This window comes from Mastigoproctus giganteus, chromosome 4 (genome assembly GCF_048544385.1).
Source record: "Mastigoproctus giganteus isolate SK-2022 chromosome 4, ASM4854438v1, whole genome shotgun sequence".
NCBI lineage: Eukaryota > Metazoa > Arthropoda > Arachnida > Uropygi > Thelyphonidae > Mastigoproctus > Mastigoproctus giganteus.
In genome coordinates, this window is record NC_143578.1 from 231,758,884 (window position 1) to 231,781,132 (window position 22,249).

At 33.7% G+C, this 22,249-nt stretch overlaps 2 protein-coding genes across 3 annotated transcripts in view; one reads left to right on the forward strand and one right to left on the reverse strand.

Moving 5' to 3' along the window:
- The window catches only part of LOC150087479 (F-box only protein 32), a 178,005-nt gene extending 175,700 nt beyond the window's left edge, over positions 1-2,305 (reverse strand). For both annotated transcript variants that reach the window (XM_090372097.1, XM_090372096.1), the window contains exon 1: positions 2,134-2,305. In XM_090372097.1, coding sequence (XP_090228223.1) covers positions 2,134-2,246 — 113 coding nt within the window. In that variant the 5' untranslated portion in view covers positions 2,247-2,305. The remainder of the gene's footprint in view (positions 1-2,133) is intronic.
- A 547-nt stretch (positions 2,306-2,852) lies between these two features.
- On the forward strand, positions 2,853-4,742 carry Zwilch (zwilch kinetochore protein). The gene has a single exon (XM_090372503.1). It carries the CDS (start codon positions 2,853-2,855, stop codon positions 4,740-4,742), a length of 1,890 nt encoding a protein of 629 aa, XP_090228629.1.
- Positions 4,743-22,249: the final 17,507 nt, after the last annotated feature.

Consider the following 22,249-nt stretch of genomic DNA (forward strand, 5'->3'; position numbering starts at 1 on the left):
GTTTATATTGTCACTGCATCCTTAAATTTATATTGTTATAGCACAGAAATAACATTGCTGGACTCAGTTTTTTAGTTAGTATCTAAATAAACCTAGTCACTGATATCTATATTATTAAAGAAAAAAAAAAAAAAAAGGTGAGGTTACCTACAGTGGTTGGAAAAATTTCTAGTAGAAATAGATTTCATGCATACATCACTCTTTTAAACTGGTGCTCTTAATTAAGCAAAAGTGTACCTACATCAATTTCATTTCAAGGAGCTACAAAAAAAGAATAAATAATAAACTTATTTTAAATCAATAAGTTTTTTTTATTTATTCTATTAACTGTTTATTTTATATAGCCATTTTCACTGAATTTACGACTGCTTAAAAACGTGACATATGAAAGGGTTTTGTTTTCTTTATATAATCAGCTGGACAAATACCTTTCCATATATCTTTACCAAAAAGTTAATAACCCTGCTACAAATTATATCATTACCGTATGACTGGCTCCAGCTGGAAGTAGAAGCCAGAACGCTGGTACTAATCGGTGGCACAAGGTCACGAAGAACCAGTCTGTGAGCTATGCGTAGGTTGGACTCTCAGTCCACTTCTTGTGGTCTGTTTCTTTCACTGTTATATACTTACTACTGGATAATAATAATAAGTAATTTAAACTAAATTTTGCGTCATATAACACGTGTAAACTATGACATTTGAAATTATATATACGGTATTCTTTCAAATATAAAGAATTCTAACTCTTAAATAATAATAAAAAAAGCAATAAAACAAAACAAGTGCTTGTACTTATGTGTAATATATTTTTAAAAGTCAATGTGAAAGACGTGTACTTGGTGTAATGCGTTCTCTATAACTAGTTTCCAACTGTTACTAAGAAAAAAATATAACGAGGTCGGGCTGGGAAAATGCATTAAAATGTCAAAGTGACTGTCAAACTGCCATATGGATGGATCAAAACAACAAACTCTTTTATCCATTAAATTCAATGCAATTCCAAATGTCTTATAACGCTTATATATGTGAATTAGCCCACTACATCCCCCAATTTCCTCAGCGTTTCAAATTCCTAACACATCACTGGATAGCAATTTGGATGTGGCTTATACCTAGCAACGCAAGTCAACGTTCCGAAGGTTTCTGTCTATCCCGGCACACCGCCATGTTAGTCAACAGCTGACTGCAAATGGAATGAAAGAATGTGTACGGGAATCCAACAGCTGACGCGCGTTCTAGTTTCCAACCAAGGTTTTGTGTCTACCTTGTTCCTGACCTTCATCTGTGTCAATCTTTCAAAGTTTGGCTCATGTTTACGTCATTAAGAGTGGTCCTTTTTTAAAAAGGATCTCTAAAAATAAAAAATAATAATAAATCACCTTAAACACGCAAGAAAATAACTTTTACCACTTGAGGACCCAGCATAACAAGGGAAGCTGAAATGAGGGCCAATTTATAAAAACTTGTGATCTCTGTTTATAGAGACCCACACACTTGATTAACCTTGGGCATAATCGCTTTCGTTGACAGTAATCTTTACGAAACTGGTAAAAAAAAAAAAAAGAAAGAAAGAAAAGGAACGTTTAGGACTATCAGAGAATAACATATATCGCAGCCTGCTCGGATGGAATAAATCTCAAAATATTTAAGAGTTCTAACTTCTATCACATATTCACTGAATCTAAATTTAGTGGGAAGGATGTGAAATGAAAGCCACGTCCAAATACAGTACTTCCTTTTATAACGGACTAAACTTCGTATTTTATTTAAATGTAATTAAAAACTAAAATACAAAATAAGATTATAACAGAGAACAGTTTTTTTTTTTTTTTTCGCAGGCTGTTTGCAGTCAAGCAGCCTGAAATATTTCGTAAACCTACATACACTTGAAAGAAACTACTCCTTCTCCTTTCATTTATTCTCTGATGCATTCAGATGAACAGAACATCAGTGCATTCACTCTACAACAGCATTTACTCGTTTTATTTTATTTATTTAATTACTATTACGTACTCACCTTTCCACTGAGAGACTCGATATGATAATTCAATCAGAAACATAAAATCACTTTTCCAAATGATTATTCAGACAGTTACAGCAAGCACTTCGGGAAAACGAACAAAGGCTTACCTTTCCTGAACGTTCCTGTTCAGTCTTTCTAGAATCTTTTTTCTCTCCCACCCTTCTTCTGTTTTTACCCATGCCTCTCCAGGAGATCTCCAATCCTTTGAGATAAAAGGCATTATTTACAAAACAGTGAACTGCAGTGATGTATCTAAAACCTTATTTTAGCACTATCTGTACTACGCAGTGTTTAGGTTAACCAGCTGCGTTCAGTTTTAATATGACTGCATGTCTTTGTTGACGGAAGTGACGTACTATCACGTGTAAGAGAATGGATAGTTCCATTCTACAGTATGTCCTTTAAAAAAAAAAGAACACCGTTCTACAGTCCATATTATTATATTGTATTCTTCACACCTTATTTTTTTAATGAATCATAATTGATAAGCAGAATCGCAACGAATAATTAAAAATGTAATCAAGGAATAATGGAAGTATGGATAAAAACAGAAAAAAAAAAAAATAAGCCAAAGCTTATTTAAGATGGTAGCGTCATCTAGCGGTCATAGATAAAAATGTTTATAAATGGCGCGAAGTATAAAGTAAGTGTATTCATTCGAAAATGTTTTAAAATTGCGTAAAGAAATTAATGATTCCGAGGAAAATTTTTAAATGCGTTAAACTACAAACAGTTAGGGAAAACAAACTAGAAGTTTACAGTCTTAAGTAAAACTCCTTTTTAGAAAGGCTGTATCACGTGTGATGCTAATTTTTGCATAGTGATAATGAGTGATGAAGTAATTTCAGATGGACACGGATGTCGTCGAAAGGATGCTTGTGTTTTTTGGCATAAAGTTCAGGAAGGTTACTCTAGTGGCATCATTTCTTTTAAAAAGTATAAAATTGAATTAATGCCATCTTGGCCACTTGTTATAAATGAAATCCAGTCGATATCACAAAATGCGGCACTTACATTTTCTCGACTTGAAGAGCGAAATAAGAGAAACAGTTCTGAAGAATGCGAAAAAAACGGCTTTCAAGACTCGAGTGGACCGCATAAGAGTGAAGAATCAGACGATTTCGAGCTCACTGGGTGTCCTTTAGAATATACTTGCAATTCTTTAGTATCTTCGGATGTGTCTCAAAATTCAACTAATTCATTTCTGAGGGATGGAATTTCTAATAATATAGATGCAGAGAGGAATTTAAAACCTGAAGATCGGCGTACAGCTTTATCTGTTGAGGATGCCAGATATATAATATCTCTTTATCTTAGTACTTCGTGTAAAAATGTCCAGAATGAAATAACTAAGTTTCCTTTGTGGGTGCTGTGTGATGGTTCTGATACCTTAAACACTGTATTGCTTGGTAGTTACAGAAAATTAGATACTTGTATCCGAATTAAGGTTACTTGTGACAAAACTTATTCAGAAGACAACCTGCCTACACTTGCACTTATTAAAAATCAGCATTTTTTAGGATTTTCGCAGAACAACGTTGATATTAAAGCTTCTGCGTTGTATGATGTTCGGAAGCCAGAGCATCGTACAATGTCAACTAATGGTACTCCTAATGATAATTATGTATATTTTGAATGTTCGTGGTATGGTGCAACAAAAGTCTTAGGAATGCCAAATAATGAGATTTCTTCCAGCACACTGTTGGTAAAAGCTAGTCTTGATTTAAAAACGAGTATTTTGTTAGAAAAGTATAAGGAATTAAAAGAATTGGAGTCTCTTTCCAAAAGATTAAATGCCTGCAATGAAATTGACATACAATTCAATGGACCATTAGAAAAAGATATAGTAGAAAGAGTTAAATTGTTTATCAAGAACTACGATAAAGAAAAGCTGTCCACTTATTCAGTGAATTCAAACACCCGATTTGAAAGCCTGGCTATGGGCGTTAAACAGGATACTGATATGACAGACTGTCTGTGGAATACACTCAAAAAAGTTACTTCCATGCAAACACTAAAAAGTGCATTGAGGGAGGTTTTTGAATCTCTGCATAAGGGACTAATAAGACCTGATGTTTACAATTCATCCATTGGTACTCTAATGGTCAATTTGTATAAACACAATACCAATCTACCATTGTTGGATGGGTTAACCCCACTGAAATATTTAATTGATATAGGAATATCCAAAATGAAGAAAGAATATATCTTAATTTTTAATAGTATTTCGCTGTTAACAGCATGTCATTTAAATGAATATTTTGAATGTATAACTCAATGCGATGAAATAAATCTCTTAAAAAAGTTGCATCATATACTGGAAGCAATGATATTATGCAAGCAACATTTAAATCTAGACAAAGTAACTATTACTTCATATGCAAAAAAGGCACTTGAGTATTATAAAGAAAAAAGCGACATTGAAACTGATCATGTATTCAAGTTTCCGATGATTTTACCAACAGTAAGAAAAAGCTGTGAAACTTTAGTACCAGTTGAATGGCAAATATCATTGATGTCAAGTCATGCAAATGTGAACCTTCACACTGTGGTCCATATTGGTCATAAGCAGCCATTTGATTATATCACAAAACAGCAGTCCCCTGATAAGAAAGATGAACTTGGAGATTGTGATATAAATATAAAGAAACAATTAAATTGCTATTACTTGACAAAGATTACTTGTATTGAAGATAAATTAGTACAAATTGAGTGATTTAACTCTGGTGACTATTTATACAGACCTTTCAATTAAACTAAGTTTATTAAGAAAAGGTCTTGACCCCTTATCACTTTATAGTCAAGACACTTTTATGTTGTAAAACTATGTAGCGAACTGTCTTTCTAAAACTGGATCATTATAATGCTTTTATATAGAGGATTAAACCAGTTATAATTTGGTATACAGTCTCTTATACAGATGCTTTTATAAACTTATTATTGTACCATTAGAAAATGAGAAGTTTTTATTAGCCAGAAAGGTTTATGCAGTAAAATTATAGAATTCAAATTCTGGAGTGTTTTGATATCCATAATATTAAATATTTGTTATTGAATGATGACTATGTAAGAATATTGCATAAGGAGATCATTAGGCATATGAAACTTATCAATCCTAAATTTTCTCTTCCCAAAGCAGTATGTTTGCTGATATCTAAATATTAGCAAACATACTACTAATATTTAGATATCGGCTGATATTATTGGATGATTTGTTGATAATGAAACTCAGTAATGCATGTTTTTCATTTTTTTGCCACCAAATCATAACTGACAGCTGCTCTCAGTCAAATTTCATCATCTTGTTATTTGATTTTTAGGAGCATTAGCAACTAAGGCCATATTGCTCCGGGGATATGCGGTGGTCATTCCCTGACCTTTCTGCATCCTCTGTACTTGTTGGTCATGGGCTCGAACCCTGGTCTAATCAAGAAGTGTGTGCTATGCACTGCTGCTCCTGCCCACCTGGCTACAGAGGCGCCACTCATCATCTTGTGTAATATGATGTATATATATGCACATCATATTAGAGACTTAAACAAATTTTCCTAACTTAGCTTAAATGTAATGAAAATTTTGCATATGATTGAATGGAAATCAGTTGCATAATTAGTTGTGTGAACTGTTAAGAAAACAGACTATGGCAGAGAGACGTAACTTCTTTTATTTATAATCAATAACAAAAGCAATATTAAAGAAGCATATCATAATTTTTTGATACTTGTATATTATTGGGTGATCGTAGGTTTTGAAAATCAGTACTCTTTCAAATCTTAGGTAACCTAACCTTTTACAAACAAATAGGTATACTCTATAGTATCTAATAGTATTTGTAAAAGAAGGTTAGGTTACTTGAAGTTTGAAGGAGTGTTGGTTTTTTAAAACTAGAGTTACAAGATGTCATCACATTCTAAAATAAAAAAATGAATTTGATTCTAATATCTACATGATGTGCAGTTTCATTTCCAGTAGCTGTAAATCCTGATTAGGAGCAACCAATGAAAAATGTGCATCACTGAGCCTGATTGTGAATAAACCATTCAATAATATAGTATAATTTTGATATACATCAGAAAATGATGCTTCGGGTAGTGAAAACTTGGGGTTGATAAGCTGCATATGCTGAACATTATACTTAGTTTGAATACTTGTCCCAAAGAAGCCACTGTTGTTATGTCAGAGAGAAAATATTGACAAATATGTACTTTTTTGCTAAGATGTGCTCTTAATGTTGAAGTATTCTTTTAGCTTGCATGTGAATAATCAAAGAACCCTTAAACATTAAAACATTAATGGCACATTTTTATAATATATTATGGAGTATATTATAAAAAATTTACAAATTTTTATAATGAACTTCACAAGTCTCTTATAGCTGCACTCATCTGAAGGAAATCCTTTTGTCTTACATTTTCGGTAAGAGTAAAGAAATTTCTTTATTTTTAAAAATAAAAACTGATCTGTGTAGTTAATAATGTTTATTTTGCAACAGTATTATTTTAATAGATGTATAATTATAAACTAACAGTTGTAATTGTGTTTATTTGTTTGTGATGAGCTTCACTTTTGAAGAGAATGTGGCTATTAGTAGTAAAGAATGAGCACAGATTTAGTTTGTTAACCTATCTAGGAGTGTTAAAATGACAATTGTTAGTTAAACGAGTGGTGTCATTAGTATAAGATATGGAGCAGTTGTAATAAAGTTACAAATTTCATGTAATTCCTGTTTTTTTTTTTTCTTTGTCTTTATGAGGATTTTCACTAAGGACATCAGGTTTTCAAAGGAGCTCTTGGTAGCTGTTATATTCTACTACACCATTAAAAAATATTAATAACAAAATATTTGGTGAGTGAGTGCACATTTTCATTGTGACATATGGGATTATTTTTACATATTTTGACTCAGCATCTAAAAAGGGAAACCCTATTTTTTAAGGTGTATGGTAGGTAACCATACACCTTAAAATGCATTGACATTTTATTGCACTGCATTGTAAACTGTAAAGAAAGTGGTAAGCATATATATCACTCATTGGCTTCAATAGTGGCATAACTCAAAAATCGTAATTCTGAGATAATCGATGAGGAAAATTTGGCTTTTAAAATTAGTTTGTTTAAAATTGAAGAAATGTGATTGTTGAAATATATTGTGATTCATCTCTTCATATCCAGTGGTACTCAAAATTAGGCTGGTTTGATCAACATTTCCTTATGGGTAACCAGAATACTCAAATTCAATCTCCCTTTTGAGTTGTGCCACTATTGCACCAACAAACACTCAAAATTTGTGACCTGAGTCTCCTAAAGATGAAAGGTAATTAGGATGAAAAACAAAAAAAAAAAAAAATCCATTAAACAAGAGCTTTATTTATATTCATAAACTGAGTAACATGTATGAACATTTTAATCTTTGAGAACATAATTGCGGTAAAGCATAAATAAGAACAAGAAGTTAGTACGTAATTATTGGTGTACAAATAAACAAAATGGAAGAATTTAAGTCATTCTTAGAAAAATTTATTACTTCCATAAATTAACTTTTAGACTTATAAAAGCCAGTATGACATTGGGAATTGTGTTATTGTTCAACAAACAGTGGAGCTCACTGTGCTTCTTTTTTGAAATTAGAATGGAACTCTTGTAGCTTTTTTCAATTTGAAATCTACAAATGTCTCTAAAGGTTTTCTTGTTTTACTAGCTTTAACATTAATCATCCTGTTTGTATATTGTTTTATAAAATAAAAAGTCCAAATGCTGCTTTTCTGCTTTAAAGCAAGCACTTCATCGGTATTTTCTTTAAATTTCCTAGAAGTGTGTCGGATGAAATCTTTTGGGTTGTAAAAATTGTAACGACTCGTCTCTGTCACCTTGAAAGGGTTTCCTGTCTTTCTCGCAGTTCTAGCTAATGTAACATGTGATGGGATGAATACAGGACTAGAATTTAGGATATTTTAATATTTTTCTGTAATAATGAGTTGCACAGTCACTCTTGTTTTGCATATGACCTACAACAAGAAATTTGCATGGCATTACACTCCAATACTGGTACAACTCAAAAAAGGATCACTATTGCACACAGACCGCACTCTATTCAGACCTAAGGTTGGGGCACACTGAAGAAGTGCCACTGTTGATGCTTCTCGATGCAGTAAAAACTCAGATGGCATAACGACACTTGTCACCTAGCGAGATAATATTGATCTCACTTTGTACTGTTATTGCATAAATGTAGAGTCCATTATCCCAACCTCATCAGTTGTATTAACTCAAAAATTAAGAATTTTGCGTTGTGCCACTATTGTTGTTTGTTTGTTATTTGGTTTTTAGGAGCATTAGCAACTAAGGCCATATTACTCTGGGGGGATATGCGGTGGTCATTCCCTGACCTTTCCACATCCTCCGTATTTGGTGGGTGCCACTATTGCAGCCAGTGAGTGATATATTACTTCCTTATGTAGAGTGTTTTAAAACCTACAGGCATAGGTGACAACACTACATTGCTTTTGTAGACGCTGTGTGTACACTGGGGGGGGCATTAATTATGTAACTGAGCCATTCCTAGTTGCTTGTTTAGTCGTACTGTACTGCAAATTGGTTTCCTTGGTAAACAATACCTGAATATGGAAGCATGTATGCTATAAGAAATTGAAATCCCAAAAGTTTAGTTTTAGTAAACACTATTGTTGTGTAAGATTGATTATTATTTTCAGGAAAAAAAAAGTTCCGGCAAGGGCTTTTAACAATTAACAATAACAATAAAGGTTGGATTGACAAAAGAGTCTATCTAAAAATTTTTGACAATTTTTCAGTATCGAAAGGCAACTTACACACCAGATATATGGATATATAAAATATCATGAGGTATATATAAATTTAAGGTCAAGTTTCATACTTTGCCATATAAATCGAACTATAGTCTTAGAGGTAATTTTTGGACCTTCAAATGTTGATTTATTTTTTGAAATCCTCTATATGGTAGTCTTCAAGTAAAGGCAACTTTACATCCAGTCTGCAGTTATCTTTCCTTAATTTGAGCCTGTGGCCCTTTATTTTCACTTTCAGAGAAAAAAAAAGTCTAACTGTTTGCTGATAGGATCTCTATATGAAGTTTGGAGCCCTGGGGTGCTATCCTACTCTTGTTCTGACATGCTGGCAGTTCTGAATAATTCTCATGGAATTTTTTAAAAAATTTCAAGAGAAATATTCTGACCGAAAATAAATATTCTTTTCTAGTCAATGCCACACTTTTCACTGTTACTTTAAAATAGTTATAATGAATAGTGGTAGTAATGTTTTTTTTTTTTTTTTTTCTAATATTCTAAGTTGAAAAAATGTTGATTTTTCACTCTAGAAGCCATGCTACCCTGTGTGAATATTTTTTAACAATTTGTTTTTTATAGTTAATAAACGAAAAAAAAAATACTCTACCCTAGTTCTACCATTGGCAAGGTCAGTTTTGAATATTTCTCATGGAAAAAAATTATTTTCTGGTTAATGTCACACTTTTCACTGTAGATTGAAAATATAATCATAATGAATGGTAACAGTTTTTTTTTTAACCCACATAATCTATGTTGTCAAAAATGCTGATTTTTTACTCCAGAAGCTTATAATACTACTGAACAATTTGTTTTTTAGTTAAGAAAGAAGTTGTCGTTTCATAAGTATGTGACCATTACATTTTTAGAAACACTTTAAAAAACTTTCTATAACAAAAATTAAAAAGTTAAACTTTGCTATTAGCAAAGTGTAACATTTCATGATGCAAGAAATCAAAAACATCTGTTTTTTCTTCCTTGCTGCTTTCACTGTGGAGGGTGGTGAGAATTGCTGCCACAAATGATTCATTGGTTGACCGAAGTACAGCTAATTGAATTACTGTGAATAGGGTCATGGTCAAATTATCCCTTGCAGCAGAAATCTAACTAAAGCAGGGATTTCCAGACTGGAGCCCACTTTTTTTTTTGGAATTGATGCACTGTTTCATTTCAATTTAATTTTTTTCATCAGTTTTATTTCAATCTTTGTGATTAAATGTATTAAAGTATATATTAATTTATAAATGTACGTATACTCATAGCTAAATTTTATGTGAAATCTCTTTATTTGCACTTGTTCTGAAAGGAGGGGGCATGAAATTTATAAAATATTTTAAGGGGAGCAAAGTATAAAAGTTCAGGAACCTCTGACCTCTGGGTATTTTAATCATGTCTCTATCCACAATCACTGAATTTAAATGGAGTTTTTTTATTACTAGTATGGTAGTATTATAGGGACCCATTCTTCGGAATTTCTCCAAATGGTACTGAAGGATATAGCAATATCAATATTGCAACATAGTTTTTTATATGAATTGTATTTCTCCTTGCTGCAGAGAAGAAAATGCATTTCCACTGCACACCGATAATGGTAGGTTATGATTACCTGCTGCAATACTAGCTGCCTTTCTGTCTTGTAAAAGTGTTGAAAGGGGGGGGGGTTTCCTCTTAATTTCTGTAAACAGGAAGAAATCAGATGAAGCAACGTCAAGACTATAACAAGTGTGGAACATGTGATTGAAATCAAGAATTGAGAAACATTGGTTGCAATGAGAGAGGTGGCTGTCCCAGCAAGGCAGTCATGTTATAATTTAACTCTGGGGACTCACATCTGGTGAGTATGGGCTTGGCACACCCAGGGTCCTGAGCTGGATATCATCACATCTCTTCCTTAGTGATTCCCTTCTAATTTTTTCTGTCTGTCTCTCTCTCTCTCTCAGGGTAAGTTAGAAAATTTTTTTTTTTTTTTTTTTTTTTGGCTGGTGCAGCAAAAGCCTCAGATTTTCTTGTACCATATGGCTAATGATAATAATAAAAATAAATAATAATAATAGTACTCAGTGTTATGTATTTTATTTTTTGTTTATTTTTTCACACTGTAGTAGATGTACTTTCAACAAAACATTTTAAATGGGAGATACAAGGTGCATTCAAAAAATTCTATATTTTTTATTACCTTGCTCATAATACAAGGGAAAATATAGCTATTGCTGATTATCATAATGTTCTGTAGAAATAGCCACACTCCTTTCTGTAAAACTTGTGATGAAGTGGTGGATACATAAAATAACCTGGGAAACTTCTTGGACACAGTGCAGAACATTTTGCAAATCTTAATCTACAGAGATAAATTTTCAGTGAGGAGCCAGACTATCTCACCACACAAAAATGTGGGGGGAGGAGCACTGTCATGACAAAATACCACACCATTTCTGATTTCTATTGTAAACGTGGAGGAAATTTTTTTTATCAGGACCTTTATACAACTTGCTCCAGTGATTGATATACCTTTTTGCAGGGGATAGCCAAAATTAAAAGCTGACAATTTTTTTCAGTGGTAGTGAATTTGCATGTTTTCTCTGGGTAGACTGATGTTTTGCTTCTGGATTAAACAATGATTCATCCATTGTTATGACCTGTCATGAATCTTGGGTCATAACAATGGATGAATCATTTGATGCATCTGCCATCAGATGGTGCTATTGTCTAAGGATAAGTTCAGAATTTGTGAAAAACTCTGTTTTTATTTTGGTCTGCACTGATGTTGTACTCCAGTCTCCTCACAAACCTCTCTTTAAGTTTCTGTAATTATCTACAAATTTGAGGGTAGTTTATATGGTTTACTTCCAGTGAACCATAACATGCTACTGAAAAGTAAATGTCATGAGATATACTCTTCTCTTACTCCTCAGAATTTTGTATTTGTACCCTCTCATTCTTCTCTCTCTTCTACCAGTGAAATTATACCTCCTTCATTCATTTTACTGATTCGGGCTTTATAAACCTCCAGGATCTCTAAAGATATCTAGTTGCCAAGCTTTTGCAGTATTTACCTTCTAAGCCATTCTGTATGTGGACATCAATTAGCACCCCTCACCAATCTGGTTTTGCTTCTTTGAACTTTTCTGGAAGCTCTTGGCTTTCATAAAGTATAGCCTCCAGACCTGAACACATTATTCTAAATGCAGTCTCATTATTGTCTTATATAAAGGGACAGTGACATTCTTTTCCCTACTTGCAAAAGTTATACAGTATATCATAGATGGGACATCGTGTGCCTCCTTAGTTTATACTGCATACAAATTTCACATCTGACTGAATCATAACCTCTAAGTCTTTTTCAAAATAAAAAGACACTTCTGAGGATCAGATTATCCAATAGAACTTTTTGAGTGCACTTTGTATGCTCAGAACAGTTGCAATAACATGTAGCAGTATGCATATTTCATGTTAAAAAAAAAAAAGTTCAACACAGGAAAATGTGGATTTAGGCAGTCCGAGGCCCCGGTGCATGTGTTTTTAGAGGCCTTAAAACAAAGGTTGTGTGGACTCTGGATTAATGGCATTGGTCTAAGAAAATTTAACTACTGCTTTGACTATAGTTTACACAACAAATGTAAGGTTCGTCTCAGATAATGATACTTGACATAATGCTGAAATCATTATCCTCTAAATATGTTTAATTACTTTCTTCACATTAAGATAATTATAATATGGAGAGTATAATTATTTATTATTATTATTATTATGATTAGCCACATGGTGCAAGGAAGCCTGAGGCTTATGCTCCACAAGCCAAAACCCAAGTTACCCTGAGAGAGAGTCAGTAGTAGAAAGGAATCACCAAGAAAGAGAAGAATGATGATATCCAGCTGAGGACACTGGGTGTGCCAAGCCCATACTCGCCAGACATGAGCCCGTGGGGCAATTATCCTTTTATTAATACCATATAGGTAAATAATCATTTACCTGTGTGGTATTAATAAAACAAATTAATTTGTAGACAACTGTCAGGCATCCCATATATACTAGATTGTCCCATATAAAACCATAAATGAATCCCTGCATGTAACACTGCCACACACACACATATACACTGAGGGTTTTTTTTATTATTTGTCTGTATAACACTATATAACATCAATGTATGTTATGTAGTGCTATAGAGGCAACCCATTTTTTGCACAACCATTAGTCAACAGTGTGTACCAAAGTGTGTAATCTGTTTAAAAAATCCCACTTTATATACAGTGATATCACGTTCTGTTGCCATTACAGTGTGAAATATTTTTAGACGTGATAGATGGCAGTTTTACTATGACAGCATAGGCAATTGGGGAGCTATTAATATGATGTGTAACCAGTTTTTCCCAATAGAAATGTACTTTCAAATGGCATCACTAACAGTAAACAATGTTGGTTCATTGATTGCATCATCTTTCAACTTACAAGTAGCAATTGTCAAAATAACACTGTGGTCTGTAAGACCCAATGTACATGTGTGATTTCATTAGCTTTTTGTTTATTATAATATATATTTTTATTCTACTAATATTTTTTAAAGTATAAAAATCAATATTACTCTTAAGTATTTTACTGTTCAGTCAAAACATTATGACCGCCTATCTAATAATGGTACACAAGGCATGGATTCTATGGAGCCTCTGAATGTTACAGCAGGTATTGTACCACGTTGCCAGGATTATGTCCTGTACATCAGTGATACTGTGGTGAAGAATACAAGTGCCAGATCTGTCAATCTATGATTGGTTATGATATCCACAAAGATGTTCTATGGATATCATATCCAATGTATTCAGCTGCCAAGGAAATAGCACCTGGAAATCACTCATGTTCAGCAAGCAACTCCTGAAAAGGCAGGGGTGGACTGTCCCGAGGGTGCAAGGGGTGCACTGCACCAGGGCGCCAACATTCAAGGGATGCCTGAAAACCTAAAACTTACATACACATATGAAGAAAATTTTAAAGGAGGTGCCACATACCCCAGGAATGCCCATGGTGACAGGGCACATTATCCTGCAGAAAACATCTGTGCTATCCAAGAAGACAGTCACTATAAAGGGGATGCACCTGATCAGCCACACTGGATAGTAATTCTTAGCATTCAGAGTGCAGTCTAGGGATGTGAACTCCAAGAGATTCCAAGGAAAACATGCCCCACACCAAAAGACTGTCGCTACCTACTGCTTTCTGTTGGACCAGGGCATTGGAGTAATTTCTATATGCAGATTGTTTGCCATGCCCTCAATCTAATGTCCACATTGCATACCAGAAAGTTATTCATTGGAAAAGGCATTTTTTTTCCAGTTATCAATAGCCCAATGACACCATTCAGATGCAAACTTAAGGCATTGGGTTGCCACAAGCATTGGTGCCTACTTCAGAGGCTCATATGGAAGAGGGTTCAACGGATTCTGCATTTGGACATGCTGCTGGTTGTCCCCTGGTTAAAGTCGAGCAGTAAACAATTCTGCCATTTTCCTCTCTATTGGCTTGCACAGGACAAGACAGCATAAATTCACAACCATCAATAGTTGTGAGCACCTGCCATTGGCCTGGTGACTGCTGCTCAGTTCACTGTACCTCCACTCTTGGAACATCTAAACTATGGAATTTTGCAACCAGCCCACACACTTTGCTGTTTCCATAATACTACAACCCTTCAACCCATACTAGACAATCATTCCTTTTTCCAAGTCCATCAGATCACTATTGCCCATGTCAATAGGCAAGGGTGATCTGATTATCCGATTGGGCTGAGAAAAACACAAATTCTATTCAACTTTACCTCTTAAGAAGTTTGGTGGTAGTGCTAGTAGTGGAAAATTATGCAAGAAAGCAAGGTTTTGCAGCATCAGCAGAAAAAGCAAAATACAGTACTATATTTATTAGAAGTAACGTTGAAGAATGCAGAAGTTTGCCTACATCCAGTGGGTGGGTGATTGATTGCTGGAACAAGCTGCTTCCATCTGTTGTTGTGTAAGTTGATAGTTTGAATAGATTCAAGGAAGAATTAGATAAACTGTTGAAAGGGATGGGATGGACAGGTGAAATGGATTTTTTTTTTTGGCTGATTCTGTATAGTTTTTTTTTTCTGCATCATGTATCATTTGCTCAATGCAAAGTACTCATGCTCAATATTCAAGTGAATTATTTTCTTAAAGTTGAGTATTCAGTCTTTTTTGTCACTATTAAATCAATTGGTTCCTTGCTTTAACTTGTAAAGCATCATTGAAGATGGTTCTGCACAGACCTTATAATTACATTTTTAAGTGGAGCCTGGGGTTCTATTTTTAACTCAGTAGATTTAAAATTGGAATCCAAAGGCTCCAGAGGTATAGCAAAGAACAGGGATAAAAGCACACTTATAAAGTAGATGGAAGGCCTTTCCTTTCACCCCTGCAGTTTTTGTCAACACACAAAAAATCATGTCACATCATATCTGAGACCACATAGTCAACCTTACGAAAGCAACGTCTTCAATTAAATTCCACATACCAGATAATTCGGCGAACATTTCACAAGTTGCACATTTTGTTAGGCTGCAATTTGCAGGAACATCGCCCCCTTCAGTTCTCCCCCGAGCCACAGCATTCCCACTATTTTGTGCTCGTTGCTTTGCTGCTTCAAGCCACCCATTTTATCACAATTGAACCGTTTTATTCCACTACACTAAAAATCACTAGCTAAATTTAAAAATAAGCTAATGAACTTGACAGTTAAACCTATTCGTCATCGTCAAACACATTTTAATACGTTAATTAATTAAAAGGCCGTAAAAATTTCCAATAAACTTATCCATTCATACGATCTCAAAATTCTTCAATGATATAAGTTAAAAAAAACAAAAAAAAAAAACCGATGTAAGTATAAGTTAAAAATCATACGAAACTGATTATTATTTCTGGGAGAATCTGGACTTTGATGTTATCTTACTTAAAAATTAAAAAAGAAAATTTTAACTTGTTTCTCCGTTTTGTCGACAGATGGCGCCACTTATGTAAACCTTACGAAGGTTAAAACAGACGAATTGTTTTCTTTTCTGGAAGAGAAGACTCTAGAGCAGTGTTTCCCAACCTTTTTTTTACCATGCCCCACCTAAGTCTTTCTAAAATTCTGATGCCCCCTATGTAACGTTGGGAAACACCGATATACATATTTTTTATATTCAAAAATTGAATTATTCCCTAAATGAAGCCTAATTACAACTTGTTCAGGACACAAAACTTAGGTTTTAGGAAGAAATCATTAGGAAATTATTAAGAAAAAAACAGTAAGTAAATTTTCAAAACATATAATGGACAACTAAAATTCAAGTACAAAATAATTTATATGAAAGATTTTTTTATAATATTTTAATTTTTAGTAATTATTATTTAATTGTTTAATAATTTCAACATTCCATGTGAAGTCACTTCTAGATGAGTGCACTAAATTTAGTGAGACCCTTGTGCTTGATGCTTGCCGCAGAGAGATTTTATATTGGGCTCCAATTTAGTCAGCTTCAGTCTCAAGTCTCCCCGTTTTGTGATATCCAGTCGATTTCTTTTCTTTAGGAACAAATCATTTATGGCACTAAATCCACATTCAGCTAAATATGAAGATGGAAACGGTAACAATAGCTCTCTTGCAAAGTTGGTTGAATTTGGGTATTTAATTTCTGTTTCATCACAAAGCCATGCCATCGCTCCTTTTATATTGAATAAAGTTTTAACTGACTCATCATTTTGCATTTCTGAGAGTTCTTCTTGGTACTGCATTGATACATCAGACACATCCACTAACATTGGTTGCATCATCCAGGTTGGAAAATCAATTTGTTTTAAATCAGAAAACCTTTCTTTTAAATCAGCGGACAGAATTTTCAGATGATCGACAATAACAAGTACAGCGGTATCAGTCACTTCACATTTTTGCAGCCAACGAAACTGTTCAAAATTTTTGTTACAAATATATTTTTGACATAATTCAATAAATGTAATGAAACCAAATATCTTCGCTTTTGCATCGACGAGAGTTTTATTTGTTCCTTGAAGTTGTTTATTTAATATATTTAGTTTTTCAAAGATATCGGCTAAATAACTCACAAATGCTTTACCATCGACCGTTAACAGATGCTTCATTTCAGGTTTGTCACTTAAAAAGTCACTAATAGTATCAAATAGTTCCATGAATCTTTTCAAGCAGTTCCCTTTCGAGAGCCACCTTACTTCAGTGTGAAGTAAAAGTCTCACATGGTCTCCATTTTGTTCTTCACAAAAAAGCTTGAAGAGACGCTCACATTTGGCATTAGCTTTAATAGCATTGACACATTTTATAACTGATTTTAGTACTTCATGAAGAACAGGCGAAATATTTTTAGCTACCAAGTTTTCCCTATGAATAACACAATGCACAAGAAGCATTTCTGGATTCTCATCTTTCATCAATTTTAAGCAGCCATTTTTCTTGCCCATCATATTAGGAGCACCATCTGAAGCGCAAGATGTTATATTTTTCATTGGTATATTATTGTCATCTAAGTAATTTTTTAGCTTATTATATATATCTTTGGAGGTAGTGGTGCTCTCTAATGATTTACAGAATAACATTTCTTCAGCAAAATTACCTTTATCAATATATCTCACATAAGTTATCAGTACGGCTTCACTGTCTCTCAAAGTTGATTCATCCATTTGCACTGAGAATTTTCTTGTTTTCAGCTTTCCAACAAGTTGTATTTCAATATCTTCACTCATTTCATCTATTCTTCTGCTAACAGTATTGTTATTGAGTGGCATAGCTTTCACGTCTTTGTCATCTTTTTCCAGAACTGTTTTAAGAAATGCTGATATTGATGGTTTGATTAAATTCTCTCCTATAGTATGATTTTTCCCAGATTTAGCAATGAGTAAAGAAATTTCATAACTAGCCTCAAGAGTACGATTGACAGTTGCAGTATGAGCAATAAACAGAGACTTTAATGTTGCTCTTTTTTCAAAATTCTTCTTTAAAGTTTGAAAGTAATCTAAATCTGAATTTACATGAGCATTATGTTTCGCCTTCAAATGCGCCTCAAGACGACCTCGCTTCATTGATTCGTTGGTCAAGCATTGTTGGCATAAAAGACAAAAAGGTGACCTTTGATCGTGGATAGCGGGTATGAAACCAAATTTTAAGTATTCCTCTGAATACTGACGAACTTTTTTTTTACTTGCACTACTCATTTTACTGCGCAACTGAAAGAAATAAATATAAGATAAATCAAAAACTAAAAATAAACTATGCATTAAAGTTAATTTAATTTTATTTTAATATATCAAAATTAATTATTAGTACGCTTTTTGAATGAATAAATCACACGAATTACTGAATTCGGGCTATTAAATCTGTGGTCTCTGTGAACAAGCAGATAAGTCTAATTTGTCAAAAATGAGATAAGTGCACTATAATAAAGTATTTATTATTTACTATTATGTGACACGCAGCTATCTTCGTTATTGTAGTTTTAGCGTGAGTAATAAATATTTGTATATTCGAATATATGCGTGTTTATATGAGAGTGTGAAGTTTATTTTTCCTCTCCTGCAAATTCGAGTTTTTGGACTTATTTGCTTATTTACTGAGACCACAGAAATACATATATGACAAATACATACCATTGTATATCACGGTTCTTCATTAATAATAATTCTGTGCGTGGACAAAGTAATTTTTATTTTAATCTGAGATCGTCAAACCTATCCAAATGTACAGTCACGATGCCCAAACGAGCGTTTGTATGAAAGGAATTACCTATTTCATATAACATGCTGAGTTTGCGGTAGGCTACAGTAGACAACCACTTTGCTTGCACATTGCATATGCCATAAGCAATCGTCCAATACAGTATGTACTATTCCTTCACTAGGCATAGTATGCAATACTCTCCGAGTAAACTGTAGTTGATATTACTCCCAACTTTCAAGTGCAGCTCTATAGAAAGTACAACATTTAACGAATGCTTATTTAAAATTGAGATACCAACAATTCTTCTTTTGTACAAGTTAAATCATAGTAGGCGGTTGTTTTAAACTCTAGACGAGCAATTTTTGAATTGCCCCCCTGAACAATCAAATTGCCCCCATGTGGGGCGTGGGACCCACGTTGGGAAACACTGGTCTAGAGTCTGGAATTGGACGATGTAAAATTTAAAAAATAAAAATTTACCAAATAACATTACATAAACCTCTATAAAATAAAGGAAATTTCAAAACTTGCGAAATTTTTAAATATTATAAATGCTCTGATATCTGCTGTCGCCAATTATAAAGAAAATTTAAAAATTATAAACATGTATAAAATTTAAATTGTAAGTATTTCTCAACTCTGTGGATAGATGTCACCACTTATATCATATAAATAGCGACACAAACTGGTGCAGATCCAAAATAGTTAGTTCATTCGTTTTCCTATCAGGGGGTGAATAAGACCTTCTAAATATAGTATTGTTATTCTGGACAGGAAAGGGAGGCTGATGGTGACACTGGGACGCCTTTTTCATTCAGTATTTGTGTCAATAGCCAGCCTAAGAAAAAATGGAAATATTTGGCTCTGCCTGTACAGACATATTAGCTTGTTGTTCTTTTGTACTGCCATCTTGTCTTCCCCGACCTACTAGCCAATAAAAATCATTGGCACGAAAATTTGGAGGGAAATATTTTCTTAAGCTGTTGGCTGCCATGTTATGATGTCATAGCTATACTGGGGATACATATGTAAAAAAAAAAAAGATATGGTATTTGTTTTCTAGGTTGCCTTGGTAACTTACTAGGGTTGCCATCTTGGTAAATGCATATATACTGCGAAATAAGTTTGGGATCATCTGTGTATGGTTATATAATTATGTATGTGTTTTGATATACTTTTGGTTCCAAAATATTGGAAGCACATTGTTGTTCATGGTTGCCTTGGTGATCTGCTAGGGCTGCCATATTGGTAAATGTATATATAGTGTGCAATAAGTTTGGCGTCATCTGTGTATGGTAATATAACTATGTATGTATTTTGATATGCTATTGGTTCCAAAAAATTGGATGAACAATGTTTTTGGTCTACATTGTCCCTGACTATGTAGATTGGGATATACTGTATATATATATATTTTTTTAAATTTTACTTTTATGATTATTTTATTTTATTTATTTTATTATTATTGTTAATCATTTTATTATAATTTTTTTCATTTATTTATTATAATTTTTTTCATTTATTTATTATTATTATTATTTTTATTTATTTTATTATTTTTTTTGTGGGTGGCGTAGTATAAGCCGTTTTTTTTCCTTTCTTTTCCTTTTCCCTTTTTGAAGCTGAGGCGACCCTGACAGAGACTAGCCAAAGAATTATGGGCAACTTGGCTACCTTCTAGTTGTGTTTGCGAGCAACGTGGGGTCGGTCCCACCAGGGGCCCTGTGGCCAAATGCCAGGACATCCAGCAGAATCCAACACAATACTGCCCATTCAGCACACGACACTTTTCTGGCATTTACAGTGGCACTGTTTATTTCTGCACAGTGTATATGGTGCAGATGTGGGAAACCACAGGGTCGCCTGACCATAACAATATGAGACCTTCTTTTTTCATTTTAATGAAAAAAACATAGCCTGGTTCTTCAGCTCCCTCAAACCTTTTAAATTATTAGTATTATCCATAAAAAATCAAGTCAAGACTAACAGCGCCAGCAAAGCGGTATATTTATTACGCCGAATTCATGCAGATGTTAAATGGAATGCCCAAAGAAGAAGGTACCAAGGGTTTTTATTTCAAATTATGACTTTCAAAAGTCTTGTTTAAATTTATCGCGACAAATTTTTGGTGCCATTTTTAGACCGCATTGTAAAAAATGTGAAGGTTTTTGGGCCTGGACACCAAACGTTTTGCATTCTTTGCCAAAAGTTAACTAGGTATATCGAGTTTCAGAGCAGCATCTCTCAATGTTGCGCAACAATAACACTTAAAACTTTGAATTTTTTTTTTTGTGATTTGCTCCGCGTAACACTGTGACTTCCACAAAAAAGGTGCTGGTGCCTCAAGCATACTATTTTTGAACTGAAATTTTGCTCAGCTTCTTTGGAAACCTGTTTAAACATCTACTCCAAGTTTCAACAAAATTGAAGAGATGGTGGAGCAGGGACCATCTTCAAAATTAGGCCACTTGACATGGAATCACCTAGAAGGAATTACACCCAGTACCTCGCCGGGGATTAATATTTGAGCACATCGCGAAAAGTTATGCAAGCTGCATAGGTAAGAGAGAGAGAGAGAGAGAGAGAGAGAGAGAGAGAGAGAGAGAGAGGATAATTTTACCAACACATTTGTGAGTGAGTGAGAGAGAGATTACTTATATTCTTTTATTACTCTATTCCCATAGAGAGTACGTAGCTGCAAGATTTAAAGGATATCATAGATTCTGTACCTGTGGATTTAAGCAGTTAATTAATCAGTCTGTATGAATGAAGACAGCTCATATACATATCGCCACGGCTATTAGAAAACCATCTTCTATACATCTTCAAGTAACGACAGCAATCAGTGAAAAACTTAAAGCAGTATATTTTATTTCTTTTCTATGGACACGTAAGAAGCAGTGATTGCAACTGATCCCAATTCGTTTTTTATTCTGTTTTGCAGCGCTCAGGGCCATAATCATGAATTACAGAGAACCATCTGAGGATTCATATAAATTAGAACACGTGATAACCAAACACCAAAGAATATTTACTGAGCAAGGAATCGCATTCACCTTCCAATATTTCTATGACTGAAAACAGAATTGTTAACCTCTTACAAGGTCATGTCCGATAATTATAAATTTATGGAATGTAAATATTAATAAAATTAATAAATATGAATGAACAAAAGCATACAGATAATTGATTTACAAATGCTGAGTCCTAATAAACGAACGAGTGAACGAAATAAAAACACGAATATATATATTGCTGTAATTTTGAAACGGAGAGGGAGAAGCGTAATACGAAGTCAAATATATAAGGAAAGTAATTTAGTGTAATAAGAGCTATTATACGCTCAATATCTCCTATATTACAAAGAATATAGGAGATATTGAGCGTATAATATGAATAATACAGAGATTGCTTTGGTCTCTTTATATGAAGGCTTCTTTTTCCAACTCTCCTAGTCCATCGCGAAAAACAATTTCACATTTATAACCATTTTTCGCGATGGTGTGTTAAGTTAATGACAAATAGAAATATAAACAAAAGATATTTATTAATAGTTAAGGCAAAGCCAAGTAATATTTGACGCGTGCTGTCAAAATATTCCAAAGTGAGCATTTGCAACCTTAATACAACATTTTTGGTAAACACGATAATTACGGCTGAAGTGTTATCAGAAGCC

What these genes read in the sequence shown, in the direction of transcription:
- Zwilch (XM_090372503.1), top strand. Translation starts at nt 2,853, where the DNA reads ATGAGTGATGAAGTAATTTCAGATGGACACGGATGTCGTCGAAAGGAT.